This window comes from Melanotaenia boesemani, chromosome 13, assembly GCF_017639745.1.
Source record: "Melanotaenia boesemani isolate fMelBoe1 chromosome 13, fMelBoe1.pri, whole genome shotgun sequence".
Classification (NCBI taxonomy): domain Eukaryota; kingdom Metazoa; phylum Chordata; class Actinopteri; order Atheriniformes; family Melanotaeniidae; genus Melanotaenia; species Melanotaenia boesemani.
Window position 1 is genome coordinate 28,289,401 of NC_055694.1, and position 23,103 is coordinate 28,312,503.

The 23,103-nt window shown below is 39.3% G+C and overlaps 1 protein-coding gene across 2 annotated transcripts in view; it reads left to right on the plus strand.

Annotated features, from left to right (window-relative positions):
- bcl2l1 (BCL2 like 1) overlaps positions 1–21,964 on the plus strand; it is a 36,375-nt gene extending 14,411 nt beyond the window's left edge. For both annotated transcript variants that reach the window (XM_042004815.1, XM_042004816.1), the window contains exon 3: positions 20,186–21,964. In XM_042004815.1, the coding sequence (XP_041860749.1) occupies positions 20,186–20,329 (144 nt within the window). In that variant the 3' untranslated portion in view covers positions 20,330–21,964. The remainder of the gene's footprint in view (positions 1–20,185) is intronic.
- The last annotated feature ends 1,139 nt before the right edge of the window (positions 21,965–23,103 follow it).

Here is a 23,103-nt window from a genome sequence, read left to right on the forward strand (position 1 = left end):
GTCTCTAATGCAAACATAAGAAATCAGCCTATCATCAGTTCTGTATATGTAGTACAGCTGCAGTTAGTCCAGAACTCTGCTGCTCCAGTCCTGACTAAGACCAGGAAAGTAGATCCTAGAACTCTAGTCCTCAGATCTTTACACTGGCTTCCTGTCTCTCGAAGAACTGACTTCAAAATCCTGCTATTAGTTTACAAAGCACTGAATGGTTTAGCACATAAATCCATTCAGGATCTTCTGGATTGTTATGAACCAACCAGATCCCTCAGGTCATCAGGGTCAGGTCTGCTTTCTGTTCCCAGAACTAAACGTGGAGAGGCAGCGTTCAGCTTTTATGCTCCTCACATGTGGAACAAACTCCCAGAAAACTGCAGGTCTGCTGAAACTCAGCAGTTTTAAAATAATGTTAAAAACTTTTTTATTTGCTGCCTTTTATCAGAACAACTGTTAAATTCCCCACACTGTAACTTTATTTTGTGCTTTTTATCTGTTTTATTTTAGGTCTTTTAATCTATTTTTTTTTCCTGTTTTTATTTAATTCCTTTTCTTTTAAAGTTTGTTTTTAATGCACTTGCTTCTTGAACCCTGCTATAATGCTTTTAATGTTTTATGTAAAGCACTTTGAATTGTACAAATAAATTTGCCTTGCTGGCAGCTGGAAGATCAACCTTTAAACAACTTCCCTCAGCATGTGTGTTTACAGCTTCTGTTGGTCATGTGAAATACCTGACGTGTTGCCCTGAAGCATAAGAAAACACAGCAGGGAGACATTAGTATATTCCCTAATGTACATTCCCTAATGTACTTTCAGCATTTAGAGTCTGAATCTCTTTATTTGCATCGTCTTTCTCTCAATTTAAAAAATCCACACCGGGGCCACAGCAGCGAGGCGTCTGAATGTTCCTCATCCAGATGCTGTTTATGTTCACAGGAGAGATTTCCAGCTGTGTAATGGATACATTTGTGTGTCCATACTGCCAGCACGCTGCAGCAGCTTTGCCAAATTGGTAAACATCAGGCTTTCTCTGTAGTCTACATTGCCCACCATCGCTGCTGCTTCTGGAAGCACAGCTGCGAATTGAAGAAGATGAGGTTGTAGAGGCAGACCCAGATGTTGAAGAAAGCAGACGGAGAGTTGGGTGACTCAGCTAGATATGGATACAGTATTTAGGTCAACAGGTTAAACAGAGGAATGTTGAGGTTTGCAGTGCATTGATCGGTTCTGTGTATGTGCAGCTTACATGTATGAACACTACACCTGGATATTTGCAGCACCGAGCGAAGATGCTGCATTGACTTGCCTTCTTGCTGTTCCACTTTGTCATAGCTTTGTGGTGAAATCAGGTCACAAGCCAGTCCCCCTCCCTCATCCCTCTGTCTTCTCATCCCCTCATTTTTTTTACCTCTTTTCTGCAGCCCAGATCTCTGCTCTTCTTATTGAGATATATTTTTTCCCTATCTTCTGACTTCCTGCAATAAAACTCAAGCATCTGCCCCACATCCCTCTCTTCTCCGCATTTTGTCCTTTCTTTTTTCTGCGCTCATATCTGCCATCAGATTATAAGGCATATCAAAGGATTAACTAATGGTATGTATTAAAGTAGACAAACAGGGACAGATAAGAGTTCTGATGAGTGTTTCATTGTAATGTAGTCTCTCACACAGGACTACATCATGATAAAGAGCATAGACAGAACTGATCTTTATATGGAGAGAGGGGATTTTTGAAGGGGAGAACAATAACAAACTTGTCCCCTTGTCTTTCTTCCAAGTTGTCAAACATCAGTTATTGGAAGGGTTTTTTCATTGAAGTCTTTCTGCCACCTCCAGCTCTCATAGGTCTCCCCCCTCTGAGTTTACAGTAATTTTCATCACCCTCTTTCTCCTGTTCTAGTTTCATCTGATTCTTTTTTTTTTGTCTTGCACCCTGCCTTTCATTGTTTCTTTCTGTTTCGCTCCCAGTTTGTGTTCCTGTCTTCCAGCTCTTACAGATAGACAGATGGCAGGTCTCAGGATCGTGGTGAAGTGTCAGGGTGGGATGATGGCCCAGGGTGCATGGTTGTGTTGCTGAAGACTTCCAGCTATAGAGCATCTCTTGTCTTCTTCTCTGCTTCTGCACTGTCTCAAACATGTTCTCTCTTCGGCGGATGTGCGCAGTCCAGAGTCCTCAGTCTTCCTGCTGTTTCTCAGCAGCGTGTATTTACAACGTGTGTGTGTGTGTGTGTGCTGACAGAATTGGGTTCTGCAGAGAGACGGCCCCCAGAGTGAGGCAGGGAACAGATTGGAGTCTGAGCCTCCTTGTCCTGACTCATTAATCTTTTCTTTAATTCATGGTCTCACAGCCGGCTCAACTCAAAAACGCACACACACACACACATAGACACACACAGTGTCGACTTCAAGGTCCAACGCTAAAGGAAAGAGGAAATTCAGACACATTTGTGCACAAACAGTATCATCCCCACTAAAGAGAGAATTTCTTTTGCTTGGAAATGATCAATCACATATCATATCAAACCAGTTTCACCAGCCCCCTCCTCAATATCCAGCTCATTCCGCACCAGCACTGAGATCATGCCTTACAAAGCAGTCAAGTCAATGGAGGAAAATCATCCATCCAGATTGCTCCTTCAAATATTTCTGACTAAGTTTGCTGGATGTGCACAGACTTTCTCTCAAGCTCTCCGACTTGACCCTGCGCTCACATTTAAAGCTGCAAAAGCTGGATCCTTCAGTAAACAGGGCCTCCTGTCAGCTTTAAAATGTCACATTCTCTAACTCCGAGCAGCACTTCAGAGAAATAAGTGGAGGGGAACCACATCCAGAGCTCCGTAAGCAAACAGAGAAAGAGCTTTAGCTATATGAAACATGCACATTTTAAGCATTGCGATTCGAATGAATGCACTTTTCCTCTGGGATCAGCAAGTGTAATATGTATTTTTCATATTTTCCTCTCACAGTGGGTGAGTTTTCATAATTTTAAATCTGGCAGCTTGCTTCAGTATGCATCATATTTGACCTGAATTTAGCTTTTTAATTTTTTTATATAAAAAAAAAAATATATGTATATATATATTAGCATTATCTAGTAAACACACTTGTAGAACCCAATTTTACTTCTTATATAAAGGCATAAACAAAATGCCTGAGTTGTGTTTCACTTCTCAGTGCTCAGCTTCCTGTCATGTGAGATCTTTGGCCATCGACTCTCTTATTCCTTCAAATGCTCTGGCAATTCCAATAAGGATCAAACCAGGACAGAAGGCCTCCAGGAAGAGCTGGAGGAGCTGGAATTCATGGAAGTGATGAGGATATCGATAAGGAGGAACAGGCATTCAGATGGATAGCTTTTCTTCTTAACTGGACTCAGATCTGAAGGCAGAAATTGAATAATGTAACTACAACACCACTATAACGAATAACAAAAGCATTGGTGGTGATAATGAATACAGTGATTGTAATCACATGATGGTGATGACATGGTGTAGATAGCCGGAAGTTTATGAGGTTATGCTGCAGTGACTGAGATCATTATTTGTTATGATGCTGAGCTAAATTCTGGAAGTGATGCATGCACTGTGTCAAAAACAGGAGCACTTCTTTTATTTCTGTGGTGAAGACAAGAGATTCAGGCACAGTAGAAGAAAAAAAGATGGTTGAGTTTGAACCACAGCATTTCTCTAATTATAAAAGTAATCAGCACTGCCATTTTGTGCTGGTGACGTTATTTGCAATCAAAAGAGGGAAGAAGATGTTAAGGAAAGAGATGCAATACATGAATGTATCTCCCCTTTTGTTATAGTTTATATTTTAGCAGCATGAAGCTAATACAATGAATTATTCTTAAAGTAGGCGGCAAGTAAAAACCAGCATGCACCAGACAAAGCAAGGCATCAAGGAACCATGACATTTTATTCTTAGCTTGTTGACTTCCATTGAAGGTCTACTAAGTTTGTTTGAATATTGTCCTTTTATTTAGTTATTTTTATTTTATTTTATTGTGTTTGGATGGAGAACATCCACATGGTGTCACTTCTCAGTGGCAATGTTTTTTAATGACCGACTTTTTGTATATTTTCCCCCTAGATTCACATGAATGTTCAGAGCAAAATAAAATACATATATCAAAGACTGATTTCTAACTATTTTAGAAGCATTTCTGGTTCATTTGTGCAGGAGCCTTTTTTCTTTCTTTCTTTTTACAGCTTCTGTATAATGTAAATGTAATTTATATTTAAAATAATATATAATACACTGCCTGGATGGATGGATGGATGGATGAATCATAGTCCAGACATCGGCCTGCCGTTCTTACTTATACCGCTGTGCATCTGTAATTGCCAGCAAATGACGGAAAGTGCCATTCATTTCCAGCAGTTTGAACCTCTGTACATTAGCTCCACATTATGTCAAATCATATGAACTCCAACACAAATATTAACATCCACAGACGACAACATGCATGTAAGCAGACACATAAATAAAAAAGGCAAGAACTCACTATAACCTTATTTTTAAAAATCCTTATTATGTTTGTTGTTTGACCAAAATTACAGTAATTCATTATTTTATCCTGCCTGATCTCAGCTTAGCAGGTCGGCTTATTCTTGCATCAAAATATGAGCAGAAGCTCCTGAAATGTGGAACAATCTGCTTTTGGGCATCAGTCAGGGCACTTCATTGTCCACTTTTAAACTCAAAATAAAAACCCACATTTACTCTTTGGGCTTTGACTCATAGAATGAGAGATTGATTTTTATTGGTTTTAATTTTTCGTAGGACTCGTCTGTTCTTTCTGTTTTAGTGGGTCTGCTCCTTTACCCTCAGCTGGGCACTGAGCCAATGAGAAGTGATGAGGAGCGGGAGAGGAGGAGTTTGCTATTTAAATACAGTCAGAACAAGGAGGCTCAGACTCGAGTCTGTTCTCTGCTGCACATTTTTAGGGTCGTCTCTCTGCAGAACCCAATTCTGTCAGCACACATGCACACCGCTGAGAAACAGCAGGAAGACTGAGAACTCTGGACTGCATGCACACATCTGGCAGAGAGAGAGAACATGTTTTAAACCGGGTAGAAGTAGAGTAGAAGACAAGCAATGCTCTATAGCTGGAAGTCTTCAGTACACAACCACCCTATAGCCAGTCATCCCACCCTGACACTTCACCATGAACCTGAGACCTGCCATTTGTCTGTCTGTATGAGCTGGAAGACAGGAACATAAAAATTGTGTTTATCAAAGTTGGAATATTTTGTACGTTTTTCTGCAAACAGACTCTTGATATGTTTACTCCACCCGTGCGGTTAAAAGTTGTGTCACCAAACAAGCCGTTGGATCTGAGCAGGTCACCCAGCTGATGCTCCAGCTCATCACCCGGTTTAAATGGAGTGAAAACTGTGCAGTGAAGAAATGCCTCCATGCGATGTGTGTTTTCACTTGTGGGTACTAATTTACTTGCTCATATCACATAGACGTGATATACACGTGAGATTACCATGTGCGCAGTTGGTTTTCAAGCATACCCCTTTTTAAACTAAAAAATGCCATAGAATGCTGCATGCTGCGAGGGTGCCTGGGACCCTCTCACAGCTCATATATTATAGTGGCTATAAGGAAAATTGGCAAGAAACATATCCTGTTATGTATAAAAATGCTAAAATAAAATAAAAATAAAGAATAATGTTTAAGAGTCACGAGGAGCCCCATATTCAAAAGTCTCCTCTTAGCAAAGTAAATTTGTTCTGCACAATTACATCAGTTAAACCGTCATTCTGCTGTTACGATGCTGGACAGGACAGGTTAAAAAAAAGAAAAAAAAAGGCTTTAAATTGCTAGGGCACATAAAGATTGGACTCTGGAGCCATGGAAGAATGTGATCTAATGAGTTCAGATTTACCCTGTTCCAGAGTGATGGACACATCATGGTAAGAAGAGAAGAGTATGAAGTGATGCACCAATGCCTACTGCCTGTCGTACAAGCCTGTGGAGGCAGTCTATGATCTGGGGTTACTGCACTTGGTCAGGTCTAGGTTCACAACGTTATGTGTCCAAAGAATGAGGTCAGCTAACTACCTGAATATACTGATTGACCAGGTAATTTGATCTTCCCTCATGGCGTTGGCATATTCATGGGGGGGCGGTTGTCAGTGTATTAACCTCAGTGCTACTGTTGAAAAAGCCCAAATTTGACCTTTGTTGTGGTCACTGGCTGCTGACACTCATGAATCACAATGATTTTGACTGAGTGAAGGTAATCAAGTATCACTTTCACAATTGTGATGTGAAATTCTTTTCTTTCATTGAGCTACGGTCCAGTGCATAAGGCCTGCACAAGGTCAGAAATAAATCCATTTTAGCTGAATTATTCTGTATTTAGAGAATTCAACTAGCTCTCATGATGGTGGCTACTTAATTCCAGGTCTAGCATTCAGCTAGGAACTTTCCTCAGCCAAATATGTCCCCACACCAGCTTTAAAGACACATCAGATCCTCTGCTGCCCTATTTGAAGACATTCAGAGAGGAAAAGTCCCAGCACTGTGCTCCAAACACAGGATGGGAGTGAGCCTTTACCCTCAGCATGATGATATCTGGCGTTCCCCAGACACAGAACTTTCTCCACGCTTTCAGTCCCTTACAACCACCAGATGTTGCCTTTTATTCAAGAATGACCTCCATAGCCACTCTTCCATAAAAACCTGATTGTTAGAGCCGCTCCTCAAGCTGGCCCATCTCTGCAGAGTACTCCTAAAACTCTGTCGCTGAGACTCATTTGTTCTTTGTCAGCATCTTGGCCAAAGACCATCCTTGGCTGCTAACTGAATTTGGCTGGATGGTTGACTGTGAGGAAGTGCTGTGCCTTTGATAATAATGGATTATGGCTCAGTGAACATTCTCAGTTTGAGACATGTTTGTTCACATCTCTCACAAATTCAATTTGATCGCGTTAGGTGTAGAGAAGTATAGTCTGTAAAAGAAGTAATATTTAAGCAATTAGATTTGTTTAGGTGAACTCTAATAATACTCTAAAGATAACTAAAGATAAGATTAATCAATTTTCTCAATCTGAAGTGACAAAGAAAAATAACTCATAACTGTCACTTTTTATCTTAGAACCAGTTTTTCATTCAACTTGACTTACACGTTAACATTACACCAGAATTCAGGTTTTATCTGGATTCGATGAGCTGTATTACTTCATCTTGCAGACTCACTGTGATCTGATTATCTCATGTCAGAAGGTAAATCGGAGGTGACAGCATACCACATTCATTGAATGCTTACGTATTCCCTCCATGACGTGGTTTCAGAACGTGGTGTCACCTCCTGTGTCGTCCTGTAAACAGCATTTCATCACCCAGACGGAAGCAACAGTGACTTTGCTCAATAAACAACCACACATATGTTGGATGTGTTAGAGGCTGTAACCTGGGCTTAGGGACACTTCTGTATTCCTGTAGTATCATGGCCGGTGCTCAAAAGGTTACGTGTTGTTCATGTGGACACATCCCAAGTGTTGCAATTTACAGGCAGCGTTGCTCAGCTGCAGCCAAGACAGATGACATTTCAAATCGTATAAAGAGTCCTTGTGACTCACAGGAATCATCAGTTTGGAACATGAACTTCTTGTAAACTCTCAAACTGAGCCAGCTTCTTCTCGCCTCACATAATCAAATCCTTTACCTTCACCCCTTTTTGGGTTTCTGAATTTTACTCATCATTTTCCAAATAATCTTTACACTTTTTTTTCAAAGCTCTGTAGAAAACATGATGTTTTGTTAGCTGAATGCTATTAAAAATGAACAGAAATACTTTCTGCAACCCTCAAAGAGAAGCTGGTAACAGGTGCTTCCCCTTTCCTTCACTTTCATTTTCACTGCTCATTGAAAGAATTAGCTGACACACATCAACTCATTCACCCACATACACATTGTGCATTAGAAATCCAAAGTTGATATGCACTACCTCACAAAGCAAATGGGCAAGAACCTCCCACTGTAAAAGTACTGCAGTGATTTAAATGTTTTCGCTGATACGTTGTTTAACCCTGACTGATGAAGGTTGTGAGTTCTCATTTCTTAAATAACATCAGGAGACACATTCATGCTTTTGAGAAAGAAGTCACTCTGTTTTAGAAGGGTGAAATTATTGGTCTCGGTCAAGTAAAGCAGTAACTAAAGAGATTTCAGAATGACTAAAGTTGAGTTAAGAAGTATCCAAAACACAATTTAAATCTCAAAGGATTGTCTTGAGAGTGATTGGAGACACAACACGCATCAACAAGCTCCAAAAGATGAAAGGAGAAATTTGATACCATTATTCATTGCAAGAAAAAACATAAAAGTAAACAACTGGGTGGGAAAAAATACTGTTAGCAATTGCACGTCAACCACTCTTATTTTACAGACATTTTGGGATAGGGTCTTTAGAGCTATGATGAGCTATAATGACTCCTGGTTTATACATCTAAGACTGAAATGTATTGAAAAGATGTAACAGATAAAAAGTGACATACCGTTTTTAAAATTTTATTATTAGAAAGCCATTACAGGAAACTGGCTGAAAATGGACCCACTTGGAAAAGCCACTGACTGGACATGTTAGAAGAAATACAGGAAATAGAACAAATTAACCTACAGACCACAAGTTTAAGCAGAGCCATCTGCTGTAAGATGGGCAGCATTGCATCTTTATGTAAATTAAAGTCAGTGTGATTGGAGGAAAATCTTAATTGGTGAAAGAAAATAAACAGTAAGTTATGAAATTCTCAACAATGTTAAATAATGAATGTAAGATCATTTCTATTTGCCCAAAGTGACGAGAACTCAAGGTATTAGGAATAAACAAGAGAGTCAATTATAAGTCAGACTAATTTAAGGGAAAAAGGGTTCGGATTGGTAGAAAGCAGAAAGATAAGACTGTGGAGCAAAAAATATTTTAACAGGCTCATTTGAAATTGCATACATTATTGTGCATAGATGATAACTTACATTTTTTAAGCTAACCAGTGTCAACTAGCTTACGGAAACGTTAGGACCAATTACTTAGCATTACATAGCATTGTGTTTGTTGTTCATCATCAATATCTTTATTGGAATGTCTATTCAGTTAGTAAAATCTAAAGCAACTTATCAGCAGCTACCTTTCCTCTCTCCGGAAGCACTCCACATATAATAAGCTTGTCGAATACTCTCAAAAGTTCACCTTGCCTGTGCTAATAAGTTTAATTAGGCCCCACCTACTCCACATCCCCACATTCTGCATGCTGTGTTCATGTGTAGAGCAGATGTCAGACAGCTGAGTAGCCTACTGCTGCAGCAATACAGGTTCGATTAAGAGCAGCTAAGTCAAAGAGGGGAAACAATGCAGCTACTCTGAGCCTAGAGCAGGGGTGTCATACTAGTTCAGGGCCACATGCCGCACAGTTTGATCTCAGCATGCAGCATGTTGAGCGCTCCAATGGACTATCTTTCTCTTACTCTTTATTATATATATTTTTATTTACATATTTCCATAATTATTTGTGGGCATTGTCACTGTTTCTCTGTCATGTGAAGTTGTGCATGTATGTGTGGGTAGGGACGTGCTGGTTCAGACACCTGCGGTAACCAAGGAAACGGGGCTGCAGAAAAAAAATTACTCCTGCGTTCACATTTCCCGTTCTGCAATAAGAGGTTATTTCTTTATTGTGGATAGCTGTAAGAGAATCAGGAGGTGCTCATAGGAACCCCAAGTGAGTAACTATACTTAAGAAAACTAGTCCAAAAACCTGCAACCCATGACTGACAATACTTAAAAGCAACTTCACAGAAAAAAAAAGTGGACACTGCCCATATCATGCTGCTTCACTGCTGTAAACAGGAGAAGCTCATGGCTTCTGGCCAAACTGTATTAATTTAGCTAGTAACATACAAAAGCACAATAGGGTAACGGTAACTGAGTTACTTTATTTAAAGAGTAATGCATTAGAGTATTAATTAGCAAATTTGGGGGGGAAAAAAAACTTGGCAAAAGTAATTGCGTTATAGTAATGCATTACTACCAACACTGCTCATCAAAGAAATGCCACTATGAACGACTTGTTTCTGTCTCTCACCATGCCCGGCTCTCAGAGAGTCACTAATTTTCCACTTTACCTTCTTGGCTCATTTTTCTCTTCTCTCTAGATGGGTGTTTTTTGTCAAGCCATTGTTCCTCAGAGCGTGTGTTCACACACACATTTTCTAATTCTTTATCAAATTCCAGTGCAAGAAGAAAAACATTTCACTTGGATTTCCTTTGCATGCAAATCAAGTGACCTAGTGTCAGCACAGTTTCCGAATACTTCAGCCAGTTTCCTGCCGCCGCTGTGGACTGGACATCATGTGATGTTGAGGTTACTGGAAAGTGGTCCTTGTATGTTGAAAGCAAGCTGCCTAGATTAGATGTTACACAGAGATACTAGGGCTGCTCGATTATGGGAAAAATGATAATCACGATTATTTTGATTGAAATTGAGATCTCGATTATTTAACACAATTATAGATAAGAGGTTTGGGGGGGTTTACTGTGGTAATGCCGACTAGTTTCTTTCCACCAGGTCCCCATAGCTATTGTTTCTCTCAGACCAGCAGCTATGTTCCGCCTGGTGTGATCTGGAAAAAAATAGTCTGGAGACATTTCGTTTTCACGTGTAAATCCGCGTCAATAAAAGGTAGCACTACATTTCTATACGGCTCTGGTGCGGCTTTACCACAGGTCCGTAGCGGTGGCGAAACATCGGACTGTCACCACGTCTTTCACAACACCCTCACTACACTCATCATACAGGGAAGAAAGAGACAGTCCACTAATATGGTGTTGAGATGGCAGTGATGCCGTTTGTCCAAAGTGTTGATGAGGTTCTTAAATCCCGGTTTGTTCACTGTGTTAATTAAGAAAAAAGTTCTGTTTGTTTATAACATTTGTCTCTCTGTGACTCTGGGAGCTGGTGGATTATTTAGTTGCGACTCACAAAAATTGAACATTTTTCTATTTTTTTGTGTTGGGCTGTGGGAGGAGTCTGCAGCAAAGCGCTGCAATGACAGCTGCACTTGATTTGAAAACAGCACAAATCGAAGGACAAAAAATAATTGGACCATTTCATTTTTATGATCGTTGAAAACCCAGATCGTAATTGCGATTAAAATTCGATTAATTGCCCAGCCCTAAGAGATACAATGGCCTTCTTCTTATCAGAACGGAAAGCTTTGCTCACATTGCAATTCCAGTAACTTTCGTCACACCAGCACAATCCTTAATAAGTAGTCTCATCAAATATTAATTCAAACATTGACTTTTTAATTTGCTCATGTCAAAGCAATTATTTAAAATTACACATTACACTGAAGCCCCCTCCAGCACTGTGGATGTTTGTCCTAATTACATGTATCTTTACCGGCAACAGACATTATTGATCTTTTATACCTGGGATCCTCAATGACCGGCCTCTGGTCTGGATCCGGACTACAAGACACACAACTGCTTGTCCAAACACCTTTTTCAAAATGTGCCTAACCTATTGAATTACAATCAGTCCTTAACCCCGTTTTCCTTAAAAAGAAGAGACAATGAGGCATTACACCTTATGTGAGTGTGTGTTATGGTCGGGGAGTTTTGCCATCAGAGGAGTATTGTAACTTGTTATGGTGCAACAGCAGAGCAACCACCAAGTCAAAGCTGATGAATGGGAAGCTGCTGCTAATGATTGTTAAAATGCTCATTTCTCATCATGTAGTTTGGAGCCATTTATCAGCCACAAAGATGGACCAGCACATCCAGACATTCAGAACTGTGAGGTGTTCGCACGCGCTAATCAGCTGCTTTCTCGTAGTCGTAGTAACCAACTACAGAATCTCTTCCCTTGTGCCTCCTCACTCTTTCCACTCCCGTTCTCTGTCTTTGTACCAACCTTTTGCTTTCATGAGCTAATAATTCCCTCTTTTTTTCCCTCTCCCATCTGAGAAAGAATAAGAAATTTAACAACACAGGAAAATGGGTAGAAAACGCTCTGCAGGCTGCTGCCTAGCACCTGATTTCCTCTGGGAACACAGCAAAGAGAAAGGGGAAAAAAGAAACTTTGACTGTATGGGAGGGAAACTGATGAAAGCTTAACATCACACCTAACTCTTGACACTGTGTTTTCGCAAGTCTTTACATCACCTGCGAAAGTCCACTGCAAAAGTTTGCATATCACAAGTCTACGATGGACCGTAACATCTAAAAAAAAATTTGAATATTATGAAAACGGTCAATATTTGTCAGTTTGTCAGTTATGTTGCAATAGTACAGAAAAAGCGTTTGTGTGTTAGTACAGCTTTACCTGGTAAGTGGAAGGGGTTGCTGTTTGTTCCAGGAGAAATGTTTTGTTGTTGCATGATCGCTCGCTGGCTCTGGTGTGGACATAAAAGTTTGTCAGCACTGGTGCTAGAGAGTTCAACAGTCTGTGATTGTCCCACAGATTGTAAAGTGTTGCCATCTTCAGTGAAGGAAGATAAACGTTATATTCTTGGTCAGGAGTAATCTTTCACACTACAGCTAACAGTATTTTTTCAGAGTTGGACTGATACCGTTATTAGTATCGGAAATACTTGCTGATTTTGCCAAAGATAAGGAGATTGGGATCGACGAGTCTTTCTGTCTAAACAAATTCCCATTTCATGGAAACGTAATCATTATTTGTTGTTTCTTGCTTAACACCACCACACAGACACAGAAAGTTGTGCAATCTTGTGTGACGATTGTTTTGAGTTGGTAAACAACTGCAAATGAGTCACTGTTGTGCTGACTTTTAGCATTAGCGTCATGTTATTATTATTATTTATTAGAAAATCCCAAAAACAAAACAGCAGCATACCTAATATGCAGGGTTGAAGAGGCGACATGAAAGCTGCCAAACTAAAAACAAGTAACTATAAAGCATTTTGGGTTGTCATCACATGAAAGAGCACAAGAAGTTTGTTGCCTTAAAGGAAAAGCACAACAAACTGCAGCAATAACAAATAGTGTCAAATGCTTTTAAAAAATGTGAGAAAATCGCAGAAGAAAGACAGAAAGTCACCTCAATAACAGACATTTTAATATTTATTGTCCTGGATGAGCAGCCCCTGCCCTTTGTGGAAAACATTCACTGTTAAGTCCAATTTCAAGATAGCTTTTAATAGAAATTCTTTGATTCAAGTTTTTTTTACTCAGTAATTTAAAAAGTTCTGTTGTAGTTATGGTTTTCATCTATTAATATTCCAATTGGTATGTTTACATTAAGCATTTTTATCAGGCTTTGAATCTGAATACTCATGTCCATGTAAACATGGCTAATGTTAGCAAGCATTGTTATTCAGGTTATTTGAAGAATGAGCTCATAATTCTCTATTTCAAATAGTGTTTTTGCTTGATATCCCTATCCCTTCTCTATGCACACTTTTAACCAATCCAGTTATAAATTATTTGTCCTCAGTAGCTTGATTTGTTGAAATCGTCATAGTTTTCTCATTTAAACATTTACCTCTTTTACCGGAGTCAGTCATCATGACAAGGTACGGCAGTTTCGTATACACTCACATTCCTCAGATTGTTCTGAAGGGTTTCACAGGAAGGGCAAGGGAGTGGCTGGACTACATTCTTTCTTTAGATAGAATAAAAAGTCAGCAATGAAGCACTGACTCAAAGTACATGCTGTAGACATGTGTTGTCTCACTTCCTATCGATCCACTTAAGTACCATTTATCGGTCTCTTGTGGCCACTTCCAACTGCTTGACTTTAATGTTGCTCACTGCTTTTAAGAGCATCATTACTCTTAAAAGTTTTGCTTCTAAACTTCATCTGCTTTCACTCGGTTTGGTCCCTCTACTTTGTTCTGTTCTATGGAAGCATGACGCTTACTAAAAATGTTTATCGGCTACATCAAGGCCCGGAGAAAGTTCTGATAAGGCTGTAGCTAAATATTTATTTTTCTTTGGCTGCTACCCAGTAAAGAGGCTCTTTGGTCCTTCACATTCATTAACAAGGTTTTGGTTTAAAAAAAGAGTCATGTTTGTATAAACAAACTGTGAGCAACAGATAAAGAAATGACGACTGTTAGAGAAAAAAATTCTTGCCTTGACTGACCTCGTAAGAGCAAGCAGACATCCAGTAATTCCACAGATACCAGTTCTTGACTGGAATCCACAGTCAGCGCAGGTAAGGGTGAAAGCTCTTGTAAAATATTTGCTAAATGAGATGAGTGTATTTGTTTACATAGCACCCAACCATGAATGAAAAGAGCTACGGTGAGAAGATACTTCAGTCTTGAACAAGTTTCATGGAACAGTTACTACTTCAGACAGTAATCTCAACAGCAAACACATATGGATGGTGCTCTTTTTCAGTGTTGGTCAGGCTTTTTTCTTTTTAACCAGTTGGAAAAATAAGTTTTATTTTAAACCCAACTTAAACCACACAGCCAGCAAACAGAAGTAGCTTCTGTTGGGCTGATGTTGTGTTAGGGGATAAATAAAAGCTTAAGTAATGATCAAGGGCCACCCTGAATCAGCATGATAGAGCCGTCTTTGTGTGCTTTGTTGCAACATGTTGAACTCTTGCCAAACAACCAGTTTAATCTAGATAGGCTTGCCTTCTGTAAAGCCTTTTTTACTGGACATAGTTGGCCTTATTGCACGTACCAGCCCTTTGTTAGCTGATCCTATTCAACCAGCAGGAACTACGTGACATAGATAAAACCATCTGACTGCATTTTATTGTCCTTGGCTCTCTACTTCAAGCCTTCAGTAGGATACGCTTATTTATTCCAAGTTAAATTCCTTTAAATAAATTTCCTTTGCTGAATTTTCATTTTTCTTTTGTTTTTGTGAAACTACAGACCTGCTTTCATTCAGCAGGATATTATATTTGGGGTTGACTTAAATTGCCAGTGATGATGAGCATATAGAGGTTACAATAGAGCCGTGTGGCTTTCTACAACATGTTTTATTTACAGACACTGTATAGATGCTACTGCTGTAATAATGCACAATTTTGAGCTGTCATTTTCTGATAATGTGGGGATGATGTAATGTTTTAATACTGAGGTCAACACCAAATCAGTTTTACTTTATCTCCTATCTGCACACTCATGTCCTGCATATTCTGCAAGATAAAGACAAAGACAAGTGATGTTTCCCTAGAAGCCCAGAAATAATTCTCTCACAGGATGTTTAATAATTGTGACGGTGTTCTTGAATTATGTTACATACTGTGATGGGAAAAAAACAAGGTTACGGGAATGACTCTGGATTATCATCAGTATGAATCATCCACATTTTTCCAAGAGTCACCACATATCTACAAATAACTGAGAATGGTTGTGTTAGTCAAACCAAAACCAAATGTAAATATGTTAGTCTGACCAAATCCTCTCAAAACTGGACAGAAATGTGGCAAAAAATCTCCTATAATGTTATACTGTTGGTATTCAGTCTTGTTTTGAGTACAGGAATAGAATAGAATAGAATTTATTGTCCCCTAGGGAAAATTTGCCACAGATTCACAGTGCCTGTATTAACTGCCTATACACACAATAAATAATTAAATATACATTAAATACCAACACTTCATATTCACATGACACACACATCACACAGCCAATAAAATATCAATAGATTAAGTGTAACAAAAACAAAACACCCAGTTATTGCACACTACCCCACGCACATGGCTCAAGAGCTATTTAGAATTTTGACAGAGGAAGGTAAGAATGAGTGTTTAAACCGGTTTTAAAGAAACGGATATATTGAAAAAACAAAGATATATTGTGAATTTTTACACTTTAATTTCTGCCAGTCAGAGACCTAAGTAGCATGTGAAAGATCCATATACAGCTACAACATCTTGGTACCTCCTCCTCATGCTGGTCACCAATCTAGTCACATTTTACTGTGGGATGGCATCCTGTTCCTCATCCAAGAGTTGTTGAAGATCGACCAGTGTGGTTGAGCAAGTACATCATGCCCAAGCTGGTCACACAAGTGTTCATTTAGGTTGAGATCTGCACTCAGAGTACTCGTTCATCTCCCCTCCCAAACCTGGAAGCACACTGACTCTATGGAGAATTGTTGAGTCAGGTCCCAGATTCTGAAGACATGGTATTACCACTAACTCTACTAACTCTAGATTCACATTCTGATATATATATTAGTTAGGTGTCAGTCATAAATCTGTGACTGACATACACTTATCAGCACATGAATCTTAAATGGTAAATGGTCTGCCATATATGCAAGGCGCTCAACCATGATCCATCAGGAGCATTTAGGATTTTTTATATATATATATATATATATATAATATGTGATTTATTCAGTGGTCCTGGGAAAGAGGGTCCGTCAGATAGCCAAACCTTGGATTGTGGAGGAGCAGTGTTGTTCTCGTCCCGGTCATGGAACATTGGACCAGCTCTACACTCTATTTGGGGTCTTGGAGGGGTCATGGAAGGTTGCTCAACCAGTTTACTTCTGCTTTGTAGACTTGGAGAACGTGTTTGACCGTGTCCCTGGGTGTGTTTCTAGGTGTAGCCGAGGCATTGAGGGGATCCGGTTTGGTGGCCTCAGGATGGGTCTCTGCTTTTTGTAGGTGATGTGGTTCTGTTGGCGTCATCAGGCCGTGATCTTCAGCCGTCGCTGGAGCGACAGCCAAATGTGAAACAAGATGAGAATCGGCACCTTCATATCCGATACAAGGTTCCCAGCCAGTAAAGGGTGGAGTGTTTTCTCCAGGTTGGGAATGAGGTCCTGCCCCAAGTGGAGGAGTTCAAGTATCTCAGGCTCCTGTTCACAAGTGAGGTCTCCTTCCCTCGACAGATCAACAGATGGATCGGTGCGGTGCTGCAGTGATGCAGACTCTGTATCAGTCTGTCATGTTGAAGAAGGAGCTGAGCCAAAAGGCAAAGCTCTCGGTTTACCAGTTGATCAACATTCCCACCCTCACCCATGGCCATGAGCTGTGGGTAGTAACCCGCAAGAGCGAGATTGCAAATACAAGCTTCCAAAATGAGTATTCTCTGCAGGGTTGCTGGTCTCTCCCTTAGAGATAGGGTGAGAAGCTTGGTGATCCGGGAGGGGCTCAGAGTAGAGTCGCTGCTCCTCCACATTGAGAGGAGCTAGATGAGGTGGCTCGGGCATCTGGTCAGGACGCCTCCCTGGTGATGTTTTCTGGGCACATCCCACAGGAAGGAGACCCCGAGGAAGATCCAGGACACGCTGGAGGGAGTACATCTCTCCGCTGGCCTGAGAACACCTCGGGATCCATCAGATGTGCTCGCAAATGTGGCCGGGGAGAGGGAAGTCTGGCCCTCCCTGTTTAGGCAGGGGTCCCCGGATAAGCGGCAGAAAATGGATGGATGGATGGAAGGTTACAATATATGAAATACTTTAACCTTGGTGACAGTACTATTGCATTACACCCTCACAGTGACATCAGGTCTGTCCACTTCTTTGAAACTTTTACTGCAGTTTACTGTAAGTGTCTGATTTACAGAAATAATTAATTATTCAGCGAGAAGCTTTATACATGCAACCTCACACTCAGTCAATATATAGTGAGCTCATATTTTTCATGCTGTAATTGGTTGCAATAATTGACTGCTTCCATCACATAAATGATAAAAGGTTAAATACTCTTCAATTTTTAATATGCCCACTGTGCATGTCTTTGTTGCAGCTAGATGACCTAAACACACCCAGATCAGCGGTGGCAGTGTGACCATGTTAAAAGGGCACTTTAGTTACTCTGTTGTATGTATTTATTTTTAGTGATGTTTTTTGGACTATTAAATATATATATATATATATATATATATATATATATATATAAAATGTATTTTATCAACAGAAAGAGCCAATGCTCAATTAGGTCTTTGTCTCTCTTTTACATTAGATAATCACTTTAGTTGTAAAAATTATTTCAACATTACATCAAATCCAGACCTTAATAAATATATCTCCTTTGTGCCAACCTTTTCTTGGACAATTCCCCTGCCTGCCCCCATCAAAACCTTCTAGACTTTCTGTTCAGAATTTTTATCACCACATTCATGGCCCATAAATGATCAGTTCTGTCTCCAACATCTGCACAGCACCACTGATTTAAAGAAGACATGCCCTCACTAGATATCTTAACCTGATCTATCATTATAGATGTGTGCATTGCTGTGTGATGACAAATAGCATATATATATATATATATATATATATATATATATATATATATATATATATATATATATATATATATATATGTATGTATATATATATATGTATATATATATATATATGTATGTATATATATGTATATATGTGTGTGTGTGTGTGTGTGTGTGTATAACTGTGTACCCTAAGTTCTCATCTGACTAAATCTGAATAAAAGTCAGATTTCTTACTGAGTGCTTTTCATTTTGTTTTGATGAAATGTTCATGACTGGGTGCTCCAAAGCAGCATTAGCCTCACAAATGTTTACTGAGGACGTGACGCTTTGACCACTGCAACGTGCAGATGCTATGAGCAGCAGTAGTGAGTCGTCTCAGCTAATCTGATGGGAGGGAGAGAAGGAATTGAAGCTTTACTGATGCCCCCCAGTGGCATGAGAACATAATTTCTTTGAATTACTGCAGCTCCACTATCTACAAGAACCTACGATCTATTAGACCCTGAACAAACACTAATAGACATATTCACATAAAACATATCAATAAAAAGATTATCATGAAAAAATAACATCCACAGTTATTCGATTGTATCTTCTCAAAGAGAAACAACCCGTTGCTTTTGTCCTCTAACCTGAGGATTTCCGACTGGTCCTCGTGAGCTACTGTCCTGCACTTTCCCTGCTGCAACACACTGGACTCAAATGAAATGGATCTCCAACAGCTTGTTGTGAAGTTCTACACAAGTCTGTTAATGACGCATTAATTTGAGGTGTGTTGCAGGAGGGGAAATGTCTAAAACAGTACTTGTGTCATGTGTTGTTCAGTTTAAGCAGATAAGTCATGACATTATCACAATACTAACATTTCCCTTATTGCTCACTGAGAATGACCACAAACTAATATGAGTGTGAGCGAGCAGCATGTCCCACTGATCTGCATTACTTGTATTGAAACTTTGCTCGTCTCTCTTTCAAAGCAGCAAATGGAAAGCATGGCCAGTGGACCATTTCATTTTGTAGGAATGTTTTTTTATGTTGAGAAGCACCTCTCTGCTTCAGCTCTCTGGTTCAGTAGAACCTGGTACAATGCTAGAGCACCACAGCAGCCTCTAAACTTAGGGTTCTTATAAATAAGAGACAGTTCTGTCGTGAGCTTTTGGTTGTTTAACATGAAATATGCCCTCACAGTGGCATTCAGAGCCTCAGTGGGAAATGTGCAGCAATGCTGCTCAAACATCTGTGCTTCCAGCAGTCCGACCACTCACAAGGTAGTCTGTGAAGGACAACTTCTCTCTGGTATGTGTCAGGATTGTGCCACAGACTTTTTTATAGAGTCTATGCTTCTCTTTTTTCTCTTTTTTTGTTTTGTGGCTCCTGTAGTTTCTTGCTGCTGCTGTTGAGATGTATCTCTGAGGGCTGACCAGCAGTTTCTGTTAGTACATCTAAATATCAAAGTGTCAGAAATCATAAGAAAACGTGGCTGTGTTTTCTTTGCAAAAAGTTATTTTTCTACAATACATTTAAAGCTTTACAACTTTTGTTTATCATTATGACAAAGTTTCTATTGGGAATTATTAAAATGATCTGATCTTATCTTATTACCTGCATACTGCTTTTGAAGCTCTGGAGGGCATGTTTGATAAAAACTGCATTAATGTCCTTCTGTATATATATATATTCATATATATATATATATATATATATATATATATATATGCATATATAAATATATATATATATGCATATATATATATCTATATATATATATAATCATTGGATTGTCGGAGTTTCTCCCTGAGAATATCCCTGAATCACTAAGCTGCCTCTGTGGCTTTTTTGCTGTAATTTTCTATAAGGGAAGTTTTGGGAACTGCATATTTGTGGGGGTTTTTGTAAACATTTAAATACACATCAGATAATTGATGTTTATTCATCAAGTCCATTTTTTTTCTGTGGCATTAACCCTTCGCTTTCTGTTTTTCCTAAAATCCTCTAGGAACGCTTCGCTGAAATCTTCGGACAGGATGCGGCAGCTGAAATCAGGAGATCTCAGGAGAGTTTCAAGAAGTGGCTGCTGGTGGGAATGACCGTGGTGACCGGGGTCGTGGTGGGTTCGCTTTTTGCCCAGAAGCGCCTGTGAGAGAGCAGCCCTCCTTTTTTTTTTTTTTTTTTCTTTCTCATCACTGTTTCCACATGCCTCCTTCACTACTGTCGACAGTGAAATAAAGGTCCTGTTCGTCTCCACCACGCTGCTGACAATGTTTACTGTCCCCTCGTCACGCTTCCTGCAGCAGGCTGAGAATCATCACATCTTGTTGGAACTTTTGAGAAAAGAGACTATTATTCTGTTAATCTTATTCCTTATCCCATCTTATTGTTTTGTGTGGTTCTACACAAAAAAAAAAAAACACAAATATTATTTTTAAGTCATTGCTCCTCATTTCTATTTGTTTCTTCATAATTGCCCCATGCAATTATTAAAGAACTTTTTTTTCTCATTCCTGAATGTTTGTATGTTTTAGTTTTAACAAATTTTTTCTTTTCTCTTTTTTGTTTCCTAATCTCAAAACAGGTTCAAACTGATTCTAGTCTTTAAAATAATCCCATTCTGTCAGATAAAGAAGTGTTGAAGCTTGTGTCGTTGCCCGTCTCCACGTACAGCTCTACATCAAATTTAGGTTTCATACGGAAGCTGAAAGTAGGGGAAGATGTAGCACCTGCCCCGATCACCTTCTGAAGTTTCTATACTCTGCCAGATATCCCGATAAACACCAGATCATCATCTATCCCTCTACACACTGCTCTGTCCTTCATACTCGCTGGTTTTGTATGAATGAGATTTTAGTTAGTGAAAAATTAAAAATCAATGAAGAAGCCTGCTTGGTTGTGTTTGTTGGTGTGTTTGATTTTCGCATCCTCATTAAAATCTAACTGCTCCCATTCCTCCGTGCTCTGTGGCCATCAAATTGTTCTCGTAGAATTTAGGTCTGCCCACCTAAATTTCCACCTAACTTGCCACCCACTTGGCAGTTAGGGGCAGTTAGCCCAACTGCCAGGTGGGTGGCAACTTCTCAGAACCAGTAAAACCACGACTTGTGTAAGCAGTAGGACGCACCCTCCATATTCACCACACGATAGCTGAATAAATGCAGCATCTATTGTAGCAACACATCCAGGAGAGCCGCACTGTTCTCTCACACAGTAATGTTGGTTTGAATACGTGGATGTGAATCTGTCCTTTGGTAACACCTTTTTTGTAACACCTCTTCCCATGTGTTAGGCTTATTTGGATTTTACTGGCTTTAACAAGAAAGGAACATCACATTGTAGTGTTTGTAAGCAGATATAGGGATATTTTTAAGTATCAGATGATAAGTTTAGAATTACACATTGAACTGTGAAACAAGCTGGTTTACTAGAACTTTAATACTTTTACTTTAAATAGTGTGTTTACTTTTGCCCTCAGAAATGGTCATTCTTACCTAAATATCAACATACTAGCTTAGTCCAAGGTTTGCGCAACATCTCATTGTCTGTCTGTAGACAGTTTGCTCATTTGCAGTTATGTACAGCAGCCAAAAATTATACTCAAGTAAAAGTACTGTTACTTTAGGAAAATATGACTGAAGTACAAGTAAGAAATAGTCATCCAAGTAATTACTCAACTAAAAGTAAAAAAGTTCTTATTGAAAAAACTATTCAAGTACTGAGTACTTCCTGAATAACGTCAAGATGTCTTTTAAATTAAATATTAATAAATTAAATATTAAAAAAAGAAGTAAAACATAAATTAAGGCCAAATTTACTGTTATAAACTAAGGCTGAAATGCCGATTTGTTTGGGCAAACACTGTAGTGCATGACATACACTCACCCAGGCCGCCTAACTTCATATATTGCACACATATACTCACATGCATTTACACACACACACACACACACAACTAGGCTAAGTAATCACTATATGCCACCAGTCCAAAGCTTTTCTCTTGCCTACTCACATCAAAAGGCTTTAATAAAAGTCACAGCAGGCCTCCATTATTCATATTATATTATGTTAATCTGAAACATTTAGATGCCAGTTTAACATTAATATAATATATTAACATCAATATTTGCAGCAACAGTAAAAACAATAAGTAGTCAACAGCAACAGCAGTGATTCAACTAAAATAAAAAAGTCCAACCTTATGCAGCAACTCACCTGTGGAGGTGTGTTTGGTTCAACAGGACCCACTAAATATTTCATGTAGTAAAACAAGCCACCAAGCATAAAAAGTTGCATTCACATCATTTACGACCAGATGAACACACTGACAAACTGATGAAGTCAAAAAGTTTTCTCAGCTTTTAACCTGGACTGATAAAAATTTCCTCATTGGCCGGGTCTACAACTGCTTCTGAGTTGGACAAGAACAGATGTGGAGCAGATGTGTGTGGACTAGTTTAGCTGAGCTGCCTCAGTATGAGCTATCCAGCCGCCAGACTGTGGACCTCAACATTATTGAACGTTATCAAGGATTTATCCTCGGTCAGACCTGACTGACTGACTGATTGTCAGACCAGTTCTCGGGTCATTTAGCTGTTCTCCCCGTTTCCCTTAAGAATGACTTCTAGACATTAATCTTTCTATGGAGACCAGTTGAAGTAGGTGTTTTTGCCGGATTTTCTTCTTTTCTTTTTTGCCATCATACATTTTGTCCTCCAATTGTCCAGTTTTGCTTAATGTTTTATGAGAGCAGACTATGCCCATATGCCACATTTTCAGCTAATAGCTCTTTGGGAATCACCTTATTAATGCAAACATAATATTTTATGCCTTATTGTGTTATCTTTGGCATTTTTCATATGTGCAACTAAAGAAATGGGAACAAACGTGACAGAATATAAGGAGGTACCATTTAAAATGGGGTCA